General features: G+C 38.2%; 1 protein-coding gene across 1 annotated transcript in view; it reads left to right on the top strand.

The window, feature by feature from the left end:
* Positions 1-21,381, top strand: part of LOC114580688 (ubiquitin carboxyl-terminal hydrolase 6-like) — a 34,440-nt gene extending 13,059 nt beyond the window's left edge. Inside the window, exons 2-4 of the mRNA XM_028699025.1 lie at positions 4,536-4,655; positions 4,758-4,832; positions 21,036-21,381. Coding sequence (XP_028554858.1) covers positions 4,536-4,655; positions 4,758-4,832; positions 21,036-21,085 — 245 coding nt within the window. The 3' untranslated portion in view covers positions 21,086-21,381. The remainder of the gene's footprint in view (positions 1-4,535; positions 4,656-4,757; positions 4,833-21,035) is intronic.
* The last annotated feature ends 252 nt before the right edge of the window (positions 21,382-21,633 follow it).

Below are 21,633 nucleotides of genomic sequence, written 5' to 3'. Positions count from 1 at the left end.
CCGTAACCTCCCATTCTTCAAGAGGATGGTCCTCCCAAATATCCTGACCCCCCCCCCTTTGCTCATTCCCAAACCCTTCTTCAAAATCCCCCTCCTTTCAAAATCAGTACCCCTTCGCTCATAATCAGCTGCTCTTCTTGCAAAATCAGTCCCCCTTCGCTCATACCCTCTACCCTTCTTCCCTTGAAATAGGCTCTAAAAGAGGCATCACATCTTCTCCCTTCAAATCTCTACCTCTTGATTTTCCCCTCATCGGATTCAGGTTTTTACCACTTCCGTGACCGTACTTGCCTCTGATGATGTCATTTTGGGTTGGGCGTTAAGCAACATCTTCAACCTTTCTTCCACGACGACAAACATCCCATCCATCTTTTGCATTAATGGTTGGAAAATGATTTTCAAATTCAGAAATTTTCTCCACAAAATTTAATTTTAATTGTTTCATCTCTCCTTCCAATACTTCCATTTTCCTCCCGGTCATAGGCACCACGAATTGATGCGCTCTAATACCAATTTGATAGAAAATGTTTGAAGAGAATTCAAGAAATACCTTGGCTAAAATTTAATTTCAGCAAAAATAAAAAATGTTGTTGAGAAGATGCAGAAAAAAAAAAAACTAGGACAAAAAATTTTTAATTGATGATATATGGCCTAACACAAGCAAGATATCATGGATCTTCAATTTGAGAGGAAGATCCGACTCTCACTATCCCTAACGTTGTCTAGAGCCCAAGCAAACCCTAGAACAACATAATTTCAATTAAAGCAAGAGATAATAGACTAACCCTAGCCTCCAAAAACATACTTAATCATACAATAATTAAGTAAAAAATAAAAAAATATAAATATAAATAAAAAATACAATAATTAAGTAAATCTCAAAACACCCCTACCTTTTGAATTGTCCCTCCTGAACCTCTCTTAATTTCTCCTTAATGAGGGATATTGGACCCCAGCCCTATGAACCAAAATACAACTGCGTGGAACCCCTATTCTGCCGGCTTTACAAATGACCGGTCCAGGGATAGGCCTAACAAAAACCTCTGTACCTCTTATCTTTGGTCTCTTTCTTTTAAGTTATTTTATATATTTCTCCTTTCTTTTGCTTTATTATTGTGCATATTATATAAATCATTTGGAGTTGTAGCTTTTTATTTGCTCACATTGCTATTTATAAGACTTTTAAATTTATTATATTCATTATAAACCTAAATATATTTAGATTTTTTTCACTATTTAATGACACTTATTTTCCTTAATAGCCTTTTATATATTTTTACTTCACCAAGTCTCTTTATAAGTAAATGATTTGTTATTAGACTTTCATTAAAGTTTTGATTCAATCTTCTTAAAAAAACTAGCTATCTTATGTAATATTTGGTTTTACTCATTAAATTTATTTCAATTTACCTCCCTTAGCAACCTATTTTGAAATATTAAAGTATTTTCTCTGTACTAGTGCAATTATTTCCTCTACTTAGTTTTTGTTATACTTTTAATATAGATATCTATAATTGTTATTCTATAATGTGTTGTCCAACTCTCTTTTAGAAAAAAACCAACAGTTTTCGCATTAAGGAATTTTCTCTACATCGGGCCAGAAGAAAGCATATTTGTGATTAGGTTACTCTTCTTTGTAGGTAACTATTTGTTCTTCTTGATTCTTAAAGTATGTATTCATTTTGTTATTGCAAGTTCACAAGCTACTGCAAAATCAAGTATAGCTCCTCTCATTGCATTCTATTTTCTACTCCACACCTACAATGATTTGTTTCGCAAGAGGTTGTGGTGCCCTCCACATTATTGCCTCCATTGTTGAAATTGCGGCAATAATGGGAAAGAACATAGGACAATTTCTTCTCATAAGATATTTTTAAAGAGTGTACTAGCAAAGCCTTAGTCTTAGTAGTCTTCTTGAATGAGTGGAAAGAACCACTAAAGTGTTGTCTTTTGAAAATAAAAGAAGTTTAGGTCGAAGAAGACGTCTTGTTCTGATTTCACATTCTACATTTCTCACTCTCTCTTTTCATGTTTGTTGCCTATTCTCCATTTCGCATTGTTCCCTTTTAATGCTTGACCTTTAGGCATGTCTAGATGTATAGGTCCTATGTGGACAATGTTGTTAAAAGTAAGCCGACTATTGTATAAGGGCTTCAATGAGTCTAAGGGAGGTCGTAGTGCATTGTATGTTTCTTAGGCCTACATCATTATTAAGGCATGCTTAGGCGAAGTTCTTCTTTTATGCTTCGAGTAGTGGGTTGAGTGCCTTGTCTTGATTTGAGAGATGGGCGCCAACATCTCAAAGTGGAAGATGAGTTATTTTCTTATGATGGTAACTTAATATGAAGTAATGTGTAAAGAGGATTAAGAGCTGCAGAAACTTGGATACACATTAGGCAACAAGTTAGATTAATATTTGTGCAACTACTTCAAGTACTAAAGTAGCAAAAGTTACAAATTTTTAGGATTTTGAAAACAAGTAATATAAGAAGATGGAGGAAGAGATGGGCCGCGACTAATACGATTAAGAAAATAACACAGTTATAATGAAGATGGAATATACAGTAGGGAAGTTTATATTATCTCTAGACTAATATATATACACTGCAAACTTAAATAGTTTAAAAGCCCTTTTTCGTTGAGCTTTTCTCTAGCTTTTCTACACGAAAAGGCACTTCTCAACAGCATGGTAGTGTTTGGGGTTTTTTTTTTCACTTGCTGTATGAGAATTAACCCGCCCAAAATGGTGGTGAGAAGCTGCTTTCTGGTAGGTGTTTTGAAACGATAGCTAGAAAATGCTTCTAAAAATAAGTTGACAGAAGTCACAAATCTTTTCGTGCAATGTAAATACTAGTTTTATTCTCTAGATTTTGTTTTATATTCTTCTAAATATTTATAATTATTTTATCAACTATTATTTTTTTTATCAAATTAAAAGTTGTAGCATTTATTATTTTTTAATTTTTTTTTATTAGCATTTATTATTTTTTTAAATTTTTTTATTATTTTTCTTTAACTTTTTTTTGGGAATGGGGGCATCTACCCGCTTGCCACTCCAAAGGGAGGGTTTGACGATGTAACTAATCCCTCGGCGGAACCTAGCGAGGCCACCCACCGGCATCGGGCCCACACTTGCTTTGCCCCAATGAAGGGGCGAGGCCGTAGTAGAGGGGATTCGAATCCAAGATGGGGGGATCCCAACCGTACTCGCCCACCGACCACCCTAAAAGCCTCGGTGGGTGTAGCATTTATTTTTAATAAGTCTTTTTCAGACTAGATTGGGGCATTTTTGTCTTTTGAAATCACAAAGCAGGATTTTAAAGCAGGTAGTAGTGCCTTGTCTTGATTTGGATACACATTAGTTTTTATTTTCGAATTAGAAATATGCATGTGCATTTCGCACAGGATTACATCACAGCTGTATTCAAACAGCTCCAACTACTAAACAGTTTCTTATCGTACGCGTTTAGCAACATTTGTGCCTCAACTAACTATACTATAGGAACAATTGAACTAAAACAAACCCTACTTGCACTTGTTTAGCAAGACTAGCATTTGGAATCATAGGGAACTTAAAAATCATCATTTTCGAATGTAATGTGATTTTTATTTTATACTTTTCATAGTATTTCTCAATTAAAATTAACATTCTTATGTGATTCAATTGTTTTGTTTAGAAAGGTAGAGGTCGCCTTAGATGATTTGGTCACATTAAACGCCGGCTTTCTGATGGCCCGGTTAGGGGAATAGATGTATTAGATTTAGCCTATGTTAAGAAAGATAGAGGTAGGCCTAAAAAGACATTGTTAGAAAATATTAGAAATGACATTTTTTTATTCGATTTAAATGAGAATTTAGCTCTTAATAGGACACAATGGAGAAAAATAATTCATGAACTGACCCCACGTAGTGGGATCGGATAAATGCTTGATGTTGTTGTTGTATGTGATTCAATTGTTTTCTATTTTAACTTTTCAGTTTTCTTGGCTAAACATTTTGTTAATCGGGCTTACAAAACCATCTTACTTTAATGGCAACTTATGCGTTTGACAGTATGAGAGTCAGAGCTCGATGTTAAGTTTAGCTTGTCAGATATCAAAGGTTCATTGTTATTTAATGCTACTGCTTCGGATGGTTAGAAAGATACAATTTTTACTAAACAGGATATCATATTTCTTGAAATGTTGTTAATGTTGACAATAGCAGTTCTTCCACCTATTTTACATGCTCTAAGATCCTCTCTTGAATGAACTTGTCGTCATGTAGTATATTATGGCTTACTCGAAGTATTTAGTAACTTCTAAATTTTATAGTGAGCCACTTTGTAGTTGTTTAACTACATTTCGTTGTTAGGGAAAGTTATGTTTTGACTCAGCGCATAGCTTTCATCCATATTTCTTTCATTTTTAGGTCCAGTTGTTGCTGACATATTTCTATCCATAATTCAATTGCTAGAATAAAACCAGTTTTGTAGATGAAGAATTTGTTTAGAAGTCTGTTTTAACCTCCACATAACTCTTTTTTACTTGCAATAGAAGCTTCATCTGAGAAGAAAACACAGCTAACTGGCATCTATGATCTTGTTGCTGTATTGACACACAAGGGAAGAAGTGCCGACTCCGGTCATTATGTTGCTTGGGTGAAGCAGGAGAATGGTCAGTCTACTTATATTATTAAATCGCATACTTCTGAAGTTTTGTTTTCATCTTGAATTTTTTTTAGCCATGTTATTTTCTATGAACGAGTTTATCATCCAGGTAAATGGGTCCAATATGATGATGACAATCCTATTTCTCAAAGGGAAGAGGACATAACGAAGTTATCCGGTGGAGGTATAGCACTCTGTACTAATTTCATCATTGTATTGTATTCAACAACAACAACAACAAGTCTTTATCTCACTATGTGTGGTCGGCTACATAAGTTCTTTTCTAATATTTTCTAACCAAGTCTTTTTTGGTCTACATCTACTTTTCTTAAAATAAGTCAAATTTAATACATCTACTTTCCTATCTGGGTCATTGGAAGGCCACCATTTTATGTGACCAAACCATCTAAGGCGACTCTTTCTAATCTTATCTTCCACTGGAGCTACTCCTACCTTTTCACGTATATGCTCATTTCGTATCATATCTCTAAGATTAAAGTCACTCATCCACCTGAGCATCCTCATCTCTGCAACACTTAACTTAATAATATATTTATCTTTTAATGACCAACATTATGCTCCATAAAGCATTGTAGATCTCACTACCATCTTATCGGATATTCCCTTAAGTTTGAGAGGTACTTTTCTATCACACAACAAGCCCGATGCATTCATCCACTTTATCCATCCAACTTGAATTCTACTATAATATCCCCATCTATTTCACCATCACTCTGAACAATAGACCCAAGATATCTAAACATGTACTCTTATTAACGACTTGATCGCCCAAAGTCACAATCACCCTACTAGATCTATTATTAGTAAAATTACACTCTATATATTTAGTTTTAGATCTACTCAAATAAAAGCCTCAAGGCCGACCTGATAATTCAACTTTACCTTCAACTTCCTCTCTAGTTTTATGAACAAGAATATCATCGGCAAAAAGCATACTCCAAGGTACAACCTCTTGCATATGTCTTGCAAATATCATCATCATTGTACTGAATTCAATGTTATTTTATAACTCATCTATGACATTTCATTTCAATGTGGGCTCCAAAAATTTTGCCCCGACCTCCGCTCGACTGTTGTTTTTTCTTCGGGGGAGTTGTAACGGAATGAATTACGGGGTAAATTTTTGGAAGGCAAATGGGTTTGTAGATAAGACACTACCTAGAGATTTCTCTCTCACTTTACGAGGACTTTATGATCTGAGTTCTGGTTTCCTATAGTTAATTACCCCTCCCATTAATGAGAGAGAACTTTCGATTAAGGCTAGTCGTCAATTAGATACATTGTATTCATAGATACATAGTATCAAGCATATAGTAGCAGCTGTTAACCTCTGTACAAAGAAACAAAAAGAGCAAAAAAAGAGAAATCCCGCATACATATCTCGTATTCGTCGAGACGCCCAAATTTCCACGAATCCCGCAAGATACCCCATGTAACTGACACTGTTCAGTGCCGACGCCGTAGGAGTCGTGTCTCTTCCCGGGAAAATTGCTCAAATCACGTGCCAACTATGCTTTTCTCGTCGTTAAATACTGTACCCGTGGAAGCCTTCGAGACCTCTTCTCCCGCAAACCTCCACAAGCCGCAGGCTTCCTCCATTCGCGACCCACGACCGAATCCCGATCTCTGAAGCCGTCGATCTCTCCCATCCACGGCAAAACCCGAGCTACAGCCGAACCCCTGCCCTCCTCCTCACGACATCTGGACCGACCCCATCTCGCCAGAAATCCACCCGAGCCGACCACCCTTAGCCCTGATTCCTTCAATCCAGAGAGAGAGAGAGAGAGAGAGAGAGAGAGAGAGAAAAAAAATAGAAATACATGTGCCTCTCTCTCCTTCTCTCGAGCCTCTATTGTCGACTCCGCGCAGGTATGACCCCTTAACCCTAAAACTCCGAGAGCTTGTCTTCGTTGTTTGCGGCGGATCAGAAAATCGCTTATACTCGCCTTTATTGCACATGGTGGGATGGGACCCAGGTGCGAATCCTACGACGAGGCGGGTAATCACCTAAAAGCCCCATTTCAAAGTTCGTGTGGCTTCGAAAAATCGTCTATACACGCCTTTATTACATGTGGTGGGATGGGACCCCGGTGTGACGCCTACGGCGAAACAGGGTTATTCATAAGTACCATCGAGCGAGGGGAAAGTAAACTGTCTTCTTTTAAACAGGTACCGAAGACCCCATACACGCCTTTATTGCGCGTGGTGGGAAGAAAGATCACGGGTGTCCTCATCTGAGGACACCTACCATATACGCCTTTATTGCGTGTGGTGGGAAGGCACAGTTTCTCATAGTTTTCCCCTAAATAGGGGAGACCTCGGGAGGCTGCCGAAATTTCGGGTGAACACGAGGTCGTACCTGAACTTGATTGAACAAATGGGACTTAAGTGAACTCAACCTTGAGTGAATATAAAAGATAACATAAGCCTGAATTGAACAAGGACTTAAATAATTTGAACGTAAAGTTGAACTTGCAAATCAAATGAGATGAACAAAATTCGAGCATTTGAACAAAATGCAAGAGAACTTGATTGAACTCAAAGGATAAATGAGGACTTATGAACTTTATTCAATTGATAAATTCAAACTCAAACGAACCAGGGTGATTCGAACATTTGAACTCAAGCAAGAGTTTGAGTTGGACCACAGGGGACTTGGACAAGATTTGGACTATTTGATCTCGAACTTGAATTTACAAGGACTATAGGGGACATATAATTTGATATTGTTACCTAAACTCAAGCAATGAGATGAATAATGAACATTAATGAGCAAATAAATGAAATCATAAACAAACTCTCATTACATATTACAATTTTTTTATAAATGATGAAATTAAAGTGATATGCCCATATAACCTAGCTAGTTCACAAACAATAAACAAGAACTTGCAGCGAATGTGAACTTTCATGGGTGTATGCAGAAGATTTGTGGTGAACAAAATAACTAGCTGACAGGCATAAGTGTGAGTTTAAAACACATACAAAGGTCTATCTGCAAGCCATTACAAGGATTGTCCAACACCACTTGTTGTAATATGAGGCCTTCAATAAGTGCTACAATGTATTCATGATATTTATGCCCATCAAAATGCAAATGCCATATGACAATAATAACAACATGAATATTTATGTCATGAGACATCAAGTGAGCATGATGAATCAATGAGCAAGGCCTGTTGAACAAGCTTTAAGTGAATACAATTTGCAAAGTGATCAATGTCATTTGACCCCCTTTGCAAGCGACAAGAGAATTCAATATACAATGAACTAACTACGAAGGTGTATTAGAAAGGTCTGAAGCAAATACAACCTTCATTCGATCAATGTCACTTGATTGGATTATGCAAGAAATGTGGTGATCTCTCCATTACTTCAATTTGCAAACACTATAAAGGAGAAATGTTAGAAGAGTGCTTACCAAGTTGAAGTATATCTCTCTCACAAGCAACTCGAGCTGAAGTTCAACGAATCACTAGCAAGCCCGAATGGGGGAAATATGGTGAAAACAACTTGCCTATGGAGTAATCATACAAGCGAATGCACGAGTTTCTACTAGTAGAAGAGTTTAATAGGCGACATGTGATGAACCCAAATACACAAAGCATAGCAAGAGGCAAATATAGATAGTTACAAGAAACTCATGCGTGCTTATGGACGATAGTACAATACACACAAATAAACACACTAGTCCATCCATGTTAATTTCAAAAGATTTGTAGATCTTTTTACAAAAAAAACACGCCTTCACAGTCAATGGTAATCAAGAGAGAGTCATGTCCTAGTATGGGTAAATCATAAAGTACCTCAGTAATGACTCGATTCATCAAAGTGCATATAAAAAATTAGTTATAAGTGTACTCTATGTTACCGTCAATATGTAGGGAGAGATAGATGACAGATTTGAGTTCCTACGAGTCAATACAAGAAATCTCTCCCATATGCAAATTACCTACGAACAGTTGTAGTAAGTGAAACCCCCCACATGACGTTATAGAAGGTTCTCCATATGCATGAATTGCTACTTACCAACAAATGTAGAAGATTTGTGATGAATGCAAGTATCTGTAATCAATATCAGAAGGCTTACATTCCCTATAACTTGTTTGTAAACTACAAAGTCTCTTGCAAACATGCCAAATGGATGGAGGGTAGATGATATGCAGCAAATGCAAATGCCCACAAGTTCTTATATAGGGGTCCACTCTATATATCGTGTATCATCTGCAAACAGAAATGAAAGACATACGACAAATGTAAACTAATATGAGTTATCATAGAAGACAAAAAAGTCTAGAATAGCCCCGCACGTGCACCTTAGTTTGTATACACGTAGGTACACAAAAGAGGTAGATATATTCACAAAAACCCGCATGGGCCCTGGCAAGCGTGTTATTGGTACATATGTGACGTCTAGGGATGCTGCGTGGGTCAATAAATTTGAACCCGATCCTCCTAAGCAGGTAAATAGGAGTCGATAAAATTTAATAAATAATTATAAAATGCCCCCAAATACCCGCATGGGCCCCGACGAGCGTGTTATTGGTATATACGTGACATCTAAGGATGTTTCGTAGGTCAATAAGTGAATTCAAGTTTCCGATCCTTCTATGCGAATCAATAGAAGTCGACAGGGTTCAAACCATCAAACAAATATACGGTTGTGATGACCGGTATATTTGTTTTAATACATTCATATTAAGCCTTCAAGTCCTATAACAATATGAATTAACTAATAAAGGCACAAAACCTATAAACTCCTATCCCCTATCGGCAAGTTGATAGGATCGACAAGGTTCAAATTTTAAATGGAAATAACCTCAAACACCCCGATGATGATTGTGTTGAATGTTTATCTCAACCAAAGGGGTTCACAAACACTTTTAAATGTCTCCCAAAAATTCAAATGTCTATCAAAATCCAAAACTCCATAAAAATACGAAAATTCAAATATATTTAAAATTTAAATAAATCCATCAACACTTAAAAGCAATATTCATCCACCCTCCGCAACAGTTTGTCGAGGTGGACAAATTTGAATATTACTTCAGCTCACAAAGAGCTAATGCATAGTCAAAAATATCACTAGGATCCATTCCCAAACAATCTCCTGTCATTAAGGACATGGTATGTGTCCTCTAACCGGCAGTTTTGCCGCCAAATGAATCTGCAGGATAAACGGTTATAACTCGGGGCCCTCTGAACCGAGTGATTTTGCTGCCAAATGGCACCACGAAATACTGGTTATGGCCAGAGCCAATACGCTCCTTACTGGCATCAAATTCTTGAGATATGAATTAATAGGATATGATCTATAGAGCACAAAGCCCTATGTTAGCTAAAGTGGATTCAAATTTGTCCCTTTCGACAAATATTCACCCTAGGTCTAAAAGGTACCCTTGGACGAAGCAACCCATGGCTGCCGAAAAGGATCCTTCTGTTAGGTTGGGTTGACTACCTCCTATGACTAAGTGGACCAGGGACCTGATGGCCCAGGACGACGAAACCATGGAATCTTGATCGGGTCTATCATCCATTCCCCTACCATCCGCTTTAAGTGCAAGATGGTGAAATTTCTAATTTTAAATATCAAACCTTTCAACTCTTCAATTTTCCAACATCCAAACCCGTGCTGCTACTATATGCCAGATGTGTATCTCCATGTTTCTGATTGATGACTAGCCTTAATCGAAAGTTCTCTCTCGTTATCGGGAGGGGTAATTAACTATATGGGTTTGTGCTTATAGGAAATCAGAACACAGATCATAAAGTTCTCACAAAACGAGGGCAAAATCTCTGGGTAGTGTCTTATCTACAAACCCATCTGCCTTCCAAAATTTACCACGGAATTTAATTCCGTTAAAACTCCCTCGCCGAATGAAAAAGAACAAAGCGGGCAGAGTCTGGGGCCGAATTTTCGGAGCCCACAGCAGCGTGGGCATAAGTATTTAAAAAGCTTGGATGTTTGGAAATTTTGGTTGAAATATTCGAGAAATTTGATATTTAAAATAAGAAATTACATCATCTTACACTTAAAGCGGATGGTGGGGGAATGGATGATGGACCCGATCAAGATCCCATGGTTCCGTTATCTCGAGCCATCGTGGTCCCTAGTATACTTAGTCAGAGGAGGTAGTCGACCAAACCTGACTGAAGGATCTTTGTCGGAAACCATGGGTTGCTTTGTCCAAGGCTACATTGTAGACCTGGGGTGAATGTTTGTCTAAGCGGATAAATTTGAATTCACCTTAGCTAACCATAGGGTTTTGTGCTCTATCGACTATATCATATTGATTCATATCTCAAGGATTTGATGACACTAAGGAGCGTATTAGCTCTGGCCATAAATGGTATTTCGTGGTGCCATTTGGCGGCAAAACCACTCAGTTCAGAGGGCCTCGGGTCATAACCGTTTATCCTACGGTGCCATTTGGCGACAAAATCGTTAGTCAAAGGACACGTATCATGTCCTTATTGGTATGAGATTATTTGGGAATGGATTCTAGTAATATTTTCGACTAGGCCTTAGCTCTATGTGAGCTAAAGTTATATTTAAATTTGTCCACCTCGGCAAACTATTGTGGAGGGTGGATGGATTTTGCTTTAAATGGTTGGATGGCTGATTTTCAAATTTTAAATATTTTGAAATTGGAATTTTGATGATTTTTAGATTTCAGAACTCGTGGAGTTTTGAATTTTGATGGGCATTTGAAGTATTTGGAATGGACCCCTCCGGTTGAGATTTTCGTTTAACACGGCCATCATCGGGATGTTTGGGGTTATTTCCATTTGTTGATTGAACATTGTCGACTCGGCTGAACTGTTGACCGAGGATCAGGTTTCTCGTAGGCTTTATGGTTTTGTGAATGAATTTCTTTTGTGGTAAACCTTGAAGGCCTAATAAATATACCGGTCACCATAACCTTATATTTGTTTAATGGTTCGAACCCTGTCTACTCCTATTTACCTGCTCAAGAGGATCGAGTTTCGTAGGCTTTATGCCTTTTATTAGTGAATTCTCTTGATTATAGTCCTTGAAGGCCTAATATGAATGCATTAAAATAAATATACCGGTCACCACAACCGTGTATTTATTTGAAGGTTCGAACCCTGTCGAGTCCTATTGATTCATATAAAAGGATTGGGTTTGAACTTGAATTCACCTATCGACCCGCACAGCATCCCTAGACATCACGTGTGTACCAATAACATGCTTGCCGGGGCTCATGCGGGGTGTTTGAGAATTTCATTGATTAGATACCCCTTATATACCTATGTGTATACAAACTAAGGTGCATGTGTATGGGTACTTTGAAATATTTTAGTTATGCAAATAACTGTCATTTGAATGTATAACATTTTATTTGAGAGTTTATATATGCCTTCTGTCCGCTGATACGAGTGTTGCGGATCTGGTGGCAGTATAACTGGATATTATGAGGCACTTCATCATCCTGATGTTGACTCCCCTTTTCTCGTTCATTGGGGAGGTCTTTCTTGAAGTTCGTGGCTACTGCCTTGAAAGGGTCTCTTTTCAAGCTTTTTAGTATAGTAGACTTGTTACTTCCGGTGTTTGTGGACATCGGAATTGTTTTCTTCTTAAGTATAGGACTAAGATGAAACTTTAGAACATCAGGAAGTTTAGTTCTAATTTGTTCAAACATCTCTTCCATTTTGTCAGGAGGTGTTCTTTTTTTCGTACATCAAGCTGTCTTCGTACCCGACGTACTCAAGAATCTCAATCACCGTTGTTGTGGGTGATATATATACTTGTGTCCACAGTGGCTCGTTGTGCCTACGATGTACCCACTGTTGTTATCCACACGCGGCTCATATGTATTTACAGGGGCCCGCTGTATTCACTACGACCTCTTGAAAATTTTCGTAGTTGAGCCATTTGTACTAGTATCATATCCACCTTTCACCAATCTCAGGTGGGTTTTGATGATTGCATTTGTTTGTAAGAACGGATCCTCCACTATCAAGTGGCAGTATTGTCATCTCAATCTACAAGCATTTGTTTGTATTGGAGATCATATTAGCACATGTAGCAGTCGCATATGAACTCCGCAACTTGTTACTGTTGTTTGCCAGTATAGTTCATTTGACCTTATAGGGATTGTCGTAGGAGTCTATTATATCTGCATTATATCAACCTTTGTCATTCACAACTTATTTGCGGCGATGGGTCCTCCGCTATTGATCTCTAGTGTCACCTTCTTCAATCAACAGACGAATGTTGCAAGTATTAGAGGTTTCAATAATGCATACAGGGGACACCCATACATTCTGCAACCATTTGTTGACCTTGCAAGTACGATACACCTGATCTCGTAGAGACTTGTTGTAAGAGTCCACTACATTCTTTGTTTGTATGCATCGAGGTCTTATAGTGTGCCTTCTTGTGCCTCGATGTTGGTTACAAGGATGTTGCAATATCCTTTCTACAAGAGCTCGTGGGTGTTTGTATTCATCGCACCTTAATTACATTTGTTTACAAGGATCAATGTATTTCATTCGACATTGAGTCACTATTGGTCGTACAAATGTTTTTGTAGTTTGAGTTCCCTTGCAATCCAACTCAAGTACTCGCTCGAGTTCAAATTGTTCAAGCCATTAATGTTCGAGTCCAGAGTATAAGTTCAAGTGCAGTTCAAAGTCTTCTGAAGTATTTGCAGGTTCAATTGCATGTTTATATTGATTCAACTTTAGCTCCAGCTTTGATTTTATTTTATTTGGGTTTGAGCCTTGATTAATCGTTTAGATTTTGTTTGAGTTCAGGTCCTCAAGTCCACTGTTCATTCTCATTTGAGTCCAGGTTCTTGTTCTTTTGAGTTCAAATCAAGCCCGAGTGCAGTAACATATTCACCCAAAATTTCGGCAGCCTCCTAGCGTTTTTCCCTTTTAGGGGAAAACTACGAGAAACTGAGCCTTCTCACCACGCGCAATAAAGACGTGTATGGTAGGTGTCCTCGGACGAGGACACCGTGGCCGTGATCTTCTTTTCCACCACCCACAATAAAGGTGTGTATGGTGTCTTCGGTACCTGTTTGAAAATGCAAATTGTTTTCCCCCCGCTCGGGGGTACTTATGAGTGACCCGACCTCGTCGTAGGCGCCGCATCGAGGTCCCATCCCATCACGCGCAATAAAGGAGTGTATAAGTGGTTTTCCGGTGCTCCATGAACATTGAAGTAGGGCTTTAAGTGATTACCCGCCTCGTCGTAGGCGTTGGAATGGGGTCCCATCACACCACGCGCAATAAAGACGTGTATAGACGATTTTCTGGTCCGCCGCAAACTTCGAGAGAGAATCTGAGTTTAGGAAAATTCATACCTTCGCGGGGTTGTCGGCAATGGAGGCTCGTGGACTGAGGCAAGAGAAGGCATTTGCAAAAAAAAATTTATATTAATAATATTAATTAATTAACAAATTATTTTTAATTAATTATTTTCAATTAAATTTAATTCTAATTAAAGTTAATTATAATTAATTAGATTATTTATAATAACTTAATTAAAATTAATTTTAATTAATTATAAGAAATATAATTAATTAAAAATAACAATTAGAATTAATTAAAATTAATTAAAGTAATTATAATTAGAAATAAAACTCTTTTTTTTTGTTTTTATTACGGGAATAGGCTGAAGAAGTGCCCGAAGGGAGGAAAGTTACCTTCTCTGCAGGCAAGCTCTCGTGGCTACCTCGGATCAAAATGTCGGACTTCCGACCGGATAGGAAGGGAAGTCGCCGAAGGTGCAGAGTCAAATAGTCCTAAAGGAACCGAAGAAGTGACGCGTGCAACCTCACGGCTGGCGAGCTCCCGTCCCTGCTTTGGATCAAAATGTCGTAAATTCCGTTCAAACAGGAAGGAATAGCATCGGAGGAGCGAAGTCGTCCGGCCACAGGAGAACCGAAGAAGGGTGAAAAGAAGAAAGTTAACTTCACAGTCGATGAGCTCCCTTGCTTCTGATCAAATTTTTATGACTTTCGAACTGACGGGAAGGGAGGTTGTCGAAGAGTGAAGTCGAACAGCACGAGCTCCAGTCGTTGCTTCCGATCAAAGCTTCGTAACTTCCGATCGACTGGAAGAAAAAGTCATCACTGGAGCGTGGTCGAGCAGCCGCGAGAGAGGGAGAGAGCGGGAGGGATCGGTAGAGAGAGATAGTGAGAGGGATCGGTAGAGAGAGATAGCGAGAGGGATCGCGAGAGATAGAGAGCCCGCGAACGAGGGCCTTAGCTCTCATTTTAATGACGTGAAGTCGTGCGACGTGGGAGCGACGTGCGTTGTGGGGAGGCCTTCATTCGATCAATGTCACTTGATTGGATTATGCAACAAATGTGGTGATCTCTCCATTACTTCAATTTGCAAACACTATAAAGGAGAAATGTTTGAAGAGTGCTTACCAAGTTGAAGTATATCTCTCTCACAAGCAACACGAGCTGAAGTTCAACGAATCACTAGCAAGCACGAATGGGGGAAATATGGTGAAAACAACTTGCCTATGGAGTAATCATACAAGCGAATGCACGAGTTTCCTACTAGTAAAAGAGTTTAATAGGCGACATGTGATGAACCCAAATACACAAAGCATAGCAAGAGGCAAATACAGATAGTTACAAAAAACTCATGCGTGCTTATGGACGATAGTACAATACACACTAGTCCATCCATGAGTAATTTCAAAAGATTTGTAGATCTTTTTACAAAAAAAACACGCCTTCACAGTCAATGATAATCAAGAGAGAGTCATGTCTTAGTCATGGGTAAATCATAAAGTACCTCAGTAATGACTCGATTCATCAAAGTGCATATAAAAAATTATTTACAAGTGTACTCTATGCTACCGTCAATATGTAGGGAGAGATAGATGACATATTTGAGTTCCTACGAGTCAATACAAGAAATCTCTCCCATATGCAAATTACCTACGAACAGTTGTAGTAAGTGCAACCCCCCACATGACGCTATAGAAGATTCGTCATATGCATGACTTGCTACTTACCAACAAATGTAGAAGATTCGTGATGAATGCAAGTATCTGTAATCAATATCAGAAGGCTTACATTCCCTACAACTTGTTTGTAAACTACAAAGTCTCTTGCAAACATGCCAAATGGACGAAGGGTAGATGATATGCAGCAAATGCAAATGTCCACAAGTTCTTGTAAAGGGGTCCACTCTATACATCGTGTATCATCTGCAAACATAAATGAAAGACATACGACAAATGTAAACTAATATGAGTTATCATAGAAGACATAAAAAAGTCCAGAATAGCCCCGCACGTGCACCGTAGTTTGTATACACGTAGGTACACAAAAGGGGTAGATATAATCACAAAAATCCGCATGGGCCCTGGCAAGCGTGTTATTGGTACATATGTGACGTTTAGGGATGCTGCGCGGGTCAATAAATTTGAACTTGATCCTTCTAAGCAGGTAAATAGAAGTCGATAAGGTTCAATAAATAATTATAAAATGCCCCCAAATACCCGCATGGGCCCCGGCGAGCGTGCTATTGGTACATACGTGACATCTAAGGATGTTTCGTAGGTCAATAAGTGAATTCAAGTTTCCGATCATTCTATGCGAATCAATAGAAGTCGACAGGGTTCAAACCATCAAACAAATATACGGTTGTGATGATTGATATATTTATTTTAATGCATTCATATTAGGGCTTCAAGGCCTATAACAATATGAATTCACTAATAAAGGCACAAAGCCTATAAAATCCTATCCCCTATCGGCAAGTTGATAGGGTCGACAAGGTTCAAACTTTAAATGGAAATAACCCCAAACACCTCAATGATGATCGTGTTGAATGTTTATCTCAACCAGAGGGGTTCACAAACACTTTTAAATGTCTCCCAAATATTCAAATGTCTATCAAAATCCAAAACTCCACAAAAATTCGAAAATTCAAAAATATTTAAAATTTAAATAAATCAATCAACACTTAAAGCAAAATTCATTCACCCTCCGCAACAGTTTGTCGAGGTGGACAAATTTGAATATTACTTCAGCTCACAAAGAGCTAATGCATAGTCGAAAATATCACTAGGATCCATTCCCAAACAATCTCTTGTCATTAAGGACGTGGTATGTGTCCTCTAACCGGCGGTTTTGCCGCCAAATGACCCTTCAGGATAAACGGTTATAACTCGGGGCCCTCTGAACCGTGTGATTTTGTCGTCAAATGGCACCATGAAATACTGGTTATGGTCAGAGTCAATACGCTCCTTACTGGCATCAAATTCTTGAGATATGAATTAATAGGATATGATCGATAGAGCACAAAGCCCTATGTTAGCTAAAGTGGATTCAAATTTGTCCCTTTAGACAAATATTCACCCCAGGTCTACAAGGTACCCTTGGACGAAGCAACCCATGGCTGCCGAAAAGGACCCTTCTGTTAGGTTGTGTCGACTACCTCCTCTGTGACTAAGTAGACCAGTGACCTGATGGCCAAGGACGACGAAAACATGGAATCTTGATCGGGTCTATCATCCATTCCCCTACCATCCGCTTTAAGTGCAAGATGGTGAAATTTCTAATTTTAAATATCAAACCTTTCAACTCTTCAATTTTCCAACATCCAAACCCGTGCTGCTACTATATGCCAGATGCCTATCTCTATGTTTCTGATTGATGACTAGCCTTAATTAAAAGTTCTCTCTCGTTATCGGGAGGGGTAATTAACTATAGGGGCTTGCGCTTATAGGAAATCAGAACTCAGATCATAAAGTTCTCACATAATGAGGGCAAAATCTCTGGGTAGTGTCTTATCTACAAACCCATATGCCTTTCAAAATTTACCACGGAACTTAATTCTGTTAAAACTCCCCCGCCGAATGAAAAAGAACAAAGCGGGCAGAGTCCGGGGCCGAATTTTCGGAGCCCACAGCAGCTTCGGCATAAGTATTTGAAAAGCTTGGATGTTTGGAAATTTGGGTTGAAATATTTGAGAAGTTTGATATTTAAAATTAGAAGCTACACCATCTTACACTTAAAGCGGATGGTGGGGGAATGGATGATGGACCCGATCAAGATCCCATGGTTCCGTCATCTCGAGCCATCGTGGTCCCTAGTCTACTTAGTCAGAGGAGGTAGTCGACCCAACCTGACTGAATGATCTTTGTCGGCAACCATGGGTTGCTTCGTCCAAGGGTACATTGTAGACCTGGGGTGAATGTTTGTCTAAGGGGATAAATTTGAATTCACCTTAGCTAACATAGGGCTTTGTGCCCTATCGACTATATCATATTGATTCATATCTCAAGGATTTGATGACACTAAGGAGCATATTAGCTCTGGCCATAACTTTTATTTCGTGGTGCCATTTGGTGGCAAAACCACTCTGTTCAGAGGGCCCCGGGTCATAACCGTTTATCCTGCGGTGTCATTTGGCGGCAAAACCGTCAGTCAAATGACACGTATCACGTCCTTATTGGTAGGAGATTTTTTGAGAATGGATTATAGTAATATTTTCGACTAGGCATTAGCTCTATGTGAGCTAAAGTTATATTTAAATTTGTCTACCTCGTCAAACTATTATGGAGGGTGGATGGATTTTGCTCTAAATGGTTGGATGACTGATTTTCGAATTTTAAATATTTTGAAATTGGAATTTTGATGATTTTTGGATTTCAGAACTCGTGGAGTTTTGAATTTTGATGGACATTTGAAGTATTTGGAATGGACCCCTCCGGTTGAGATTTTCGTTCAACACGGCCATCATCGGGATGTTTGGGGTTATTTCCATTTGTTGATTGAACATTGTCGACTCGGCCGAACTGTTGACTGAGGATCAGGTTTCTCGTAGGCTTTATGGTTTTGTGAATGAATTTCTTTTGTTTTAGACCTTGAAGGCCTAATAAATATATCGGTCACCATAACCTTATATTTGTTTAATGGTCCGAACCCTATTTACTCCTATTTACCTGCTTAAGCGGATCGAGTTTCGTAGGCTTTATGCCTTTTATTAGTTTATTCTCTTGATTATAGGCCTTGAAGGCCTAATATGAATGTATTAAAATAAATACACCGGTCACCACAACCGTATATTTATTTGAAGGTTTGAACCTTGTCGACTCCCATTGATCCGTATAAAAGGATTGGGTTTGAACTTGAATTCACCTATCGACCCGCGCAGCATCCCTAGACGTCACGTGTGTACCAATAACATGCTCGCCGGGGCTCATGCGGGTGTTTGAGAATTTCATTGATTAGATACCCCTTATATACCTATGTGTATACAAACTAAGGTGCATGTGTATGGGTACTTTGAAATATTTTAGTTGTGCAGATAACTGTCATTTGAATGTACAACATTTTATTTGAGAGCTTATATATGCCTTCTGTCCGCTAATACGAGTGTCGCGGATCCGGTGGTGGTATATCTGGATATTATGAGGCACTTCATCGTCCTGATGTTGACTCCCCTTTTCTCATTCATTGGGGAGGTCTTTCTTGAAGTTCGTGGCTACTGCCTTGAAAGGGTCTCTTTTCAAGCTTTTTAGTGTAGTAGACTTGTTACTTTCGGTGTTTGTGGACACCGGAACTGTTTTCTTCTTAAGTATATGACTAAGAAGAAACTTTAGAACATCAGGAAGTTTAGTTCTAATTTTTTCAAACATCTCTTCCATTCTGTCATGAGGTGTTCTTTTTTTCGTACATCAAGCTGTCTTTGTACCCGACGTACTCAAGAATCTCAATCACCGTTGTTGTGGGTGATATATGTACTTGTGTCCATAGTGGTTCGTCCGGCCACAGGAGAACCGAAGAAGGGTGAAAGGAAGAAAGTTAATTTCATAGTCGATGAGCTCCCTTGCTTCCGATCAAATTTTTATGACTTTCGAACTGACGGGAAGGGAGGTTGTCGAAGAGTGAAGTCGAACAGCATGAGCTCCAGTCGTTGCTTTCGATCAAAGCTTCGTAACTTCCGATCGATTGGAAGAAAAAGTCATCACTGGAGCCGCAAGAGGGGGAGAGAGCGGGAGGTCAGAGCGAGAGAGCGGGAGGTCAGAGAGAGAGAGCGAGAGGGATCGGTAGAGAGAGATAGCGAGAGGGATCGGTAGAGAGAGATAGCGAGAGGGATCGCGAGAGAGAGAGAGCCCGCGAACGAGGGCCTTAGCTCTCATTTTAACGACGTGAAGTCGTGCGACGTGGGAGCGACGTGCGTTGTGGGGAGGAGGTTGCGACCACGCCTTCGACGTGCGAGATCGTGCGAGTAGCCAGAGCAGGTACGCGACATTTTTTTTTCTTTTTTTCTTTTTTGTTTTGGGACAACGGTTAACATTCAATACTATTTCGAATGTGATTTTTCAATAAGTAAAGAAAAATGTGGATTATGGTTATATGCCATTAAGTAGTTGTACTCACATAAGGTGAATATAATATGAATTTAAAACTGAAAACAAAACACTCAAACCTTGAGGCTACTATTAAAAAATATTTTAAGTCGAAAAAAAATAATTCTTTTTGCATCTCCTTAGTTGAGTAGTTTTTTTATTAATTTGATATGCTATATGCTTTTCTTGCCATTTTCTTCCTTTTTTTATCACTGTGCGATGAAATGAGTGGATTGAAATGATTAATAAAGCCTCTTGTGAGTTCCCTTGTTGTTTCTCCTCATTGCTTTTGTCTATTTGAGCTTTTTTCAATAGGTCATCCTTATCTTAAAATAGGTAAAAGATACAGAATATTTATAGAACTGATATTCTTGTATGATGTCGAAAATGCTGATATGGATATCTAATAAGAGAGATTGCCAAATCCTTATTTATAGTAGTATTAGGATTGATTAAGCCGTTGCTTTCTAAATTTTTAAAAATATTAACTAGAGTTGGTTAATTTTAACTCGAGGGCAGATTTAAGAGGGGAAATTAAGAGGCATGCGCCCCTTTTAAATGTTTGATATGTTATTATATATATTAGATATTATTAATAATTTCTTATTATTCGATATTTTCCATGAAAAACATTCAATTTATTCCCCTTTTAAATAAGAAAAATAATTTATATGCCCCCATTAAAAAAATTCTCAACTCTCGCTGCTATTTGAATTCCTTGTTTTCTTCTCTTAATCTTTAGGTGTGTCACTGGCTGGTCCTGCTTCTTGTAATTTCTCCCTTCTGTTCTATAAAAATTATATTTGATGTTATTCTTTTGTTTTATTTTGGATGGATTTTTTAGTGCTTCTTAAAGCAGCTTCTATGTACAAAATTTTTAGTTTTTTACTAAAAAAGTTGCTTTAAAAAACAGTAAAAAAAAATCCTCCCAAATAAAACCTTCATATAAATCTAATAAGAAAGCAACGTACCTCTTTATTTTGTTTAAACTTTGGTCTTATTGAACAGGTGATTGGCACATGGCATACATGTGCTTGTACAAAGCCAGGGTTATCTGAGAAAAACATCCGAAAGGTTTTTAAGTTAGAATTTATTCTGAACCTGTTGGGAGAATAATTTGATAATATAAATGCAGAATTCATTCATTCTGATTTGAGCCGTGTTAGCTAAAATTAGAATCAGACTAGTATCTGTTATATTCATGTGCTACATCTTTATTTATTTTCTGGCCACTACAGATTCTGTTTGCCCTTTCCTTCTCAATAATTTTCTTGCGCAATATGAAGTTGTTTATGCCATTTACGAGGCCTTTTACAATATTTAAATTGACGTAGTGCTTACATGGTTACAAATATTGTGGGTTTGTTGTTTTAAATTTCTTATGTGTAAACTCTGTTTGGACCGCAAGAATTCTATCATAAAAAGTTTGCACGGCTTAGATGTTCATGAAGAAAAGTATCAAAATGATTCCTTAATTTCTTAAGAAGGATTAAAATAGTCCTCATTTATTATAAACATGATCATATTGGTCCCTCGTATTTAAAAAATGAATCAAAATGACATTTTATATAGTTAAAGATTATTTCAATATATAAAAAGTTAATGA

Source organism: Dendrobium catenatum, unplaced genomic scaffold (genome assembly GCF_001605985.2).
Source record: "Dendrobium catenatum unplaced genomic scaffold, ASM160598v2 fragScaff_scaffold_1205, whole genome shotgun sequence".
NCBI lineage: Eukaryota > Viridiplantae > Streptophyta > Magnoliopsida > Asparagales > Orchidaceae > Dendrobium > Dendrobium catenatum.
The sequence above is the reverse complement of the archived record's forward strand: the minus strand, read 5'-3'. Positions and strand labels throughout refer to the sequence as shown.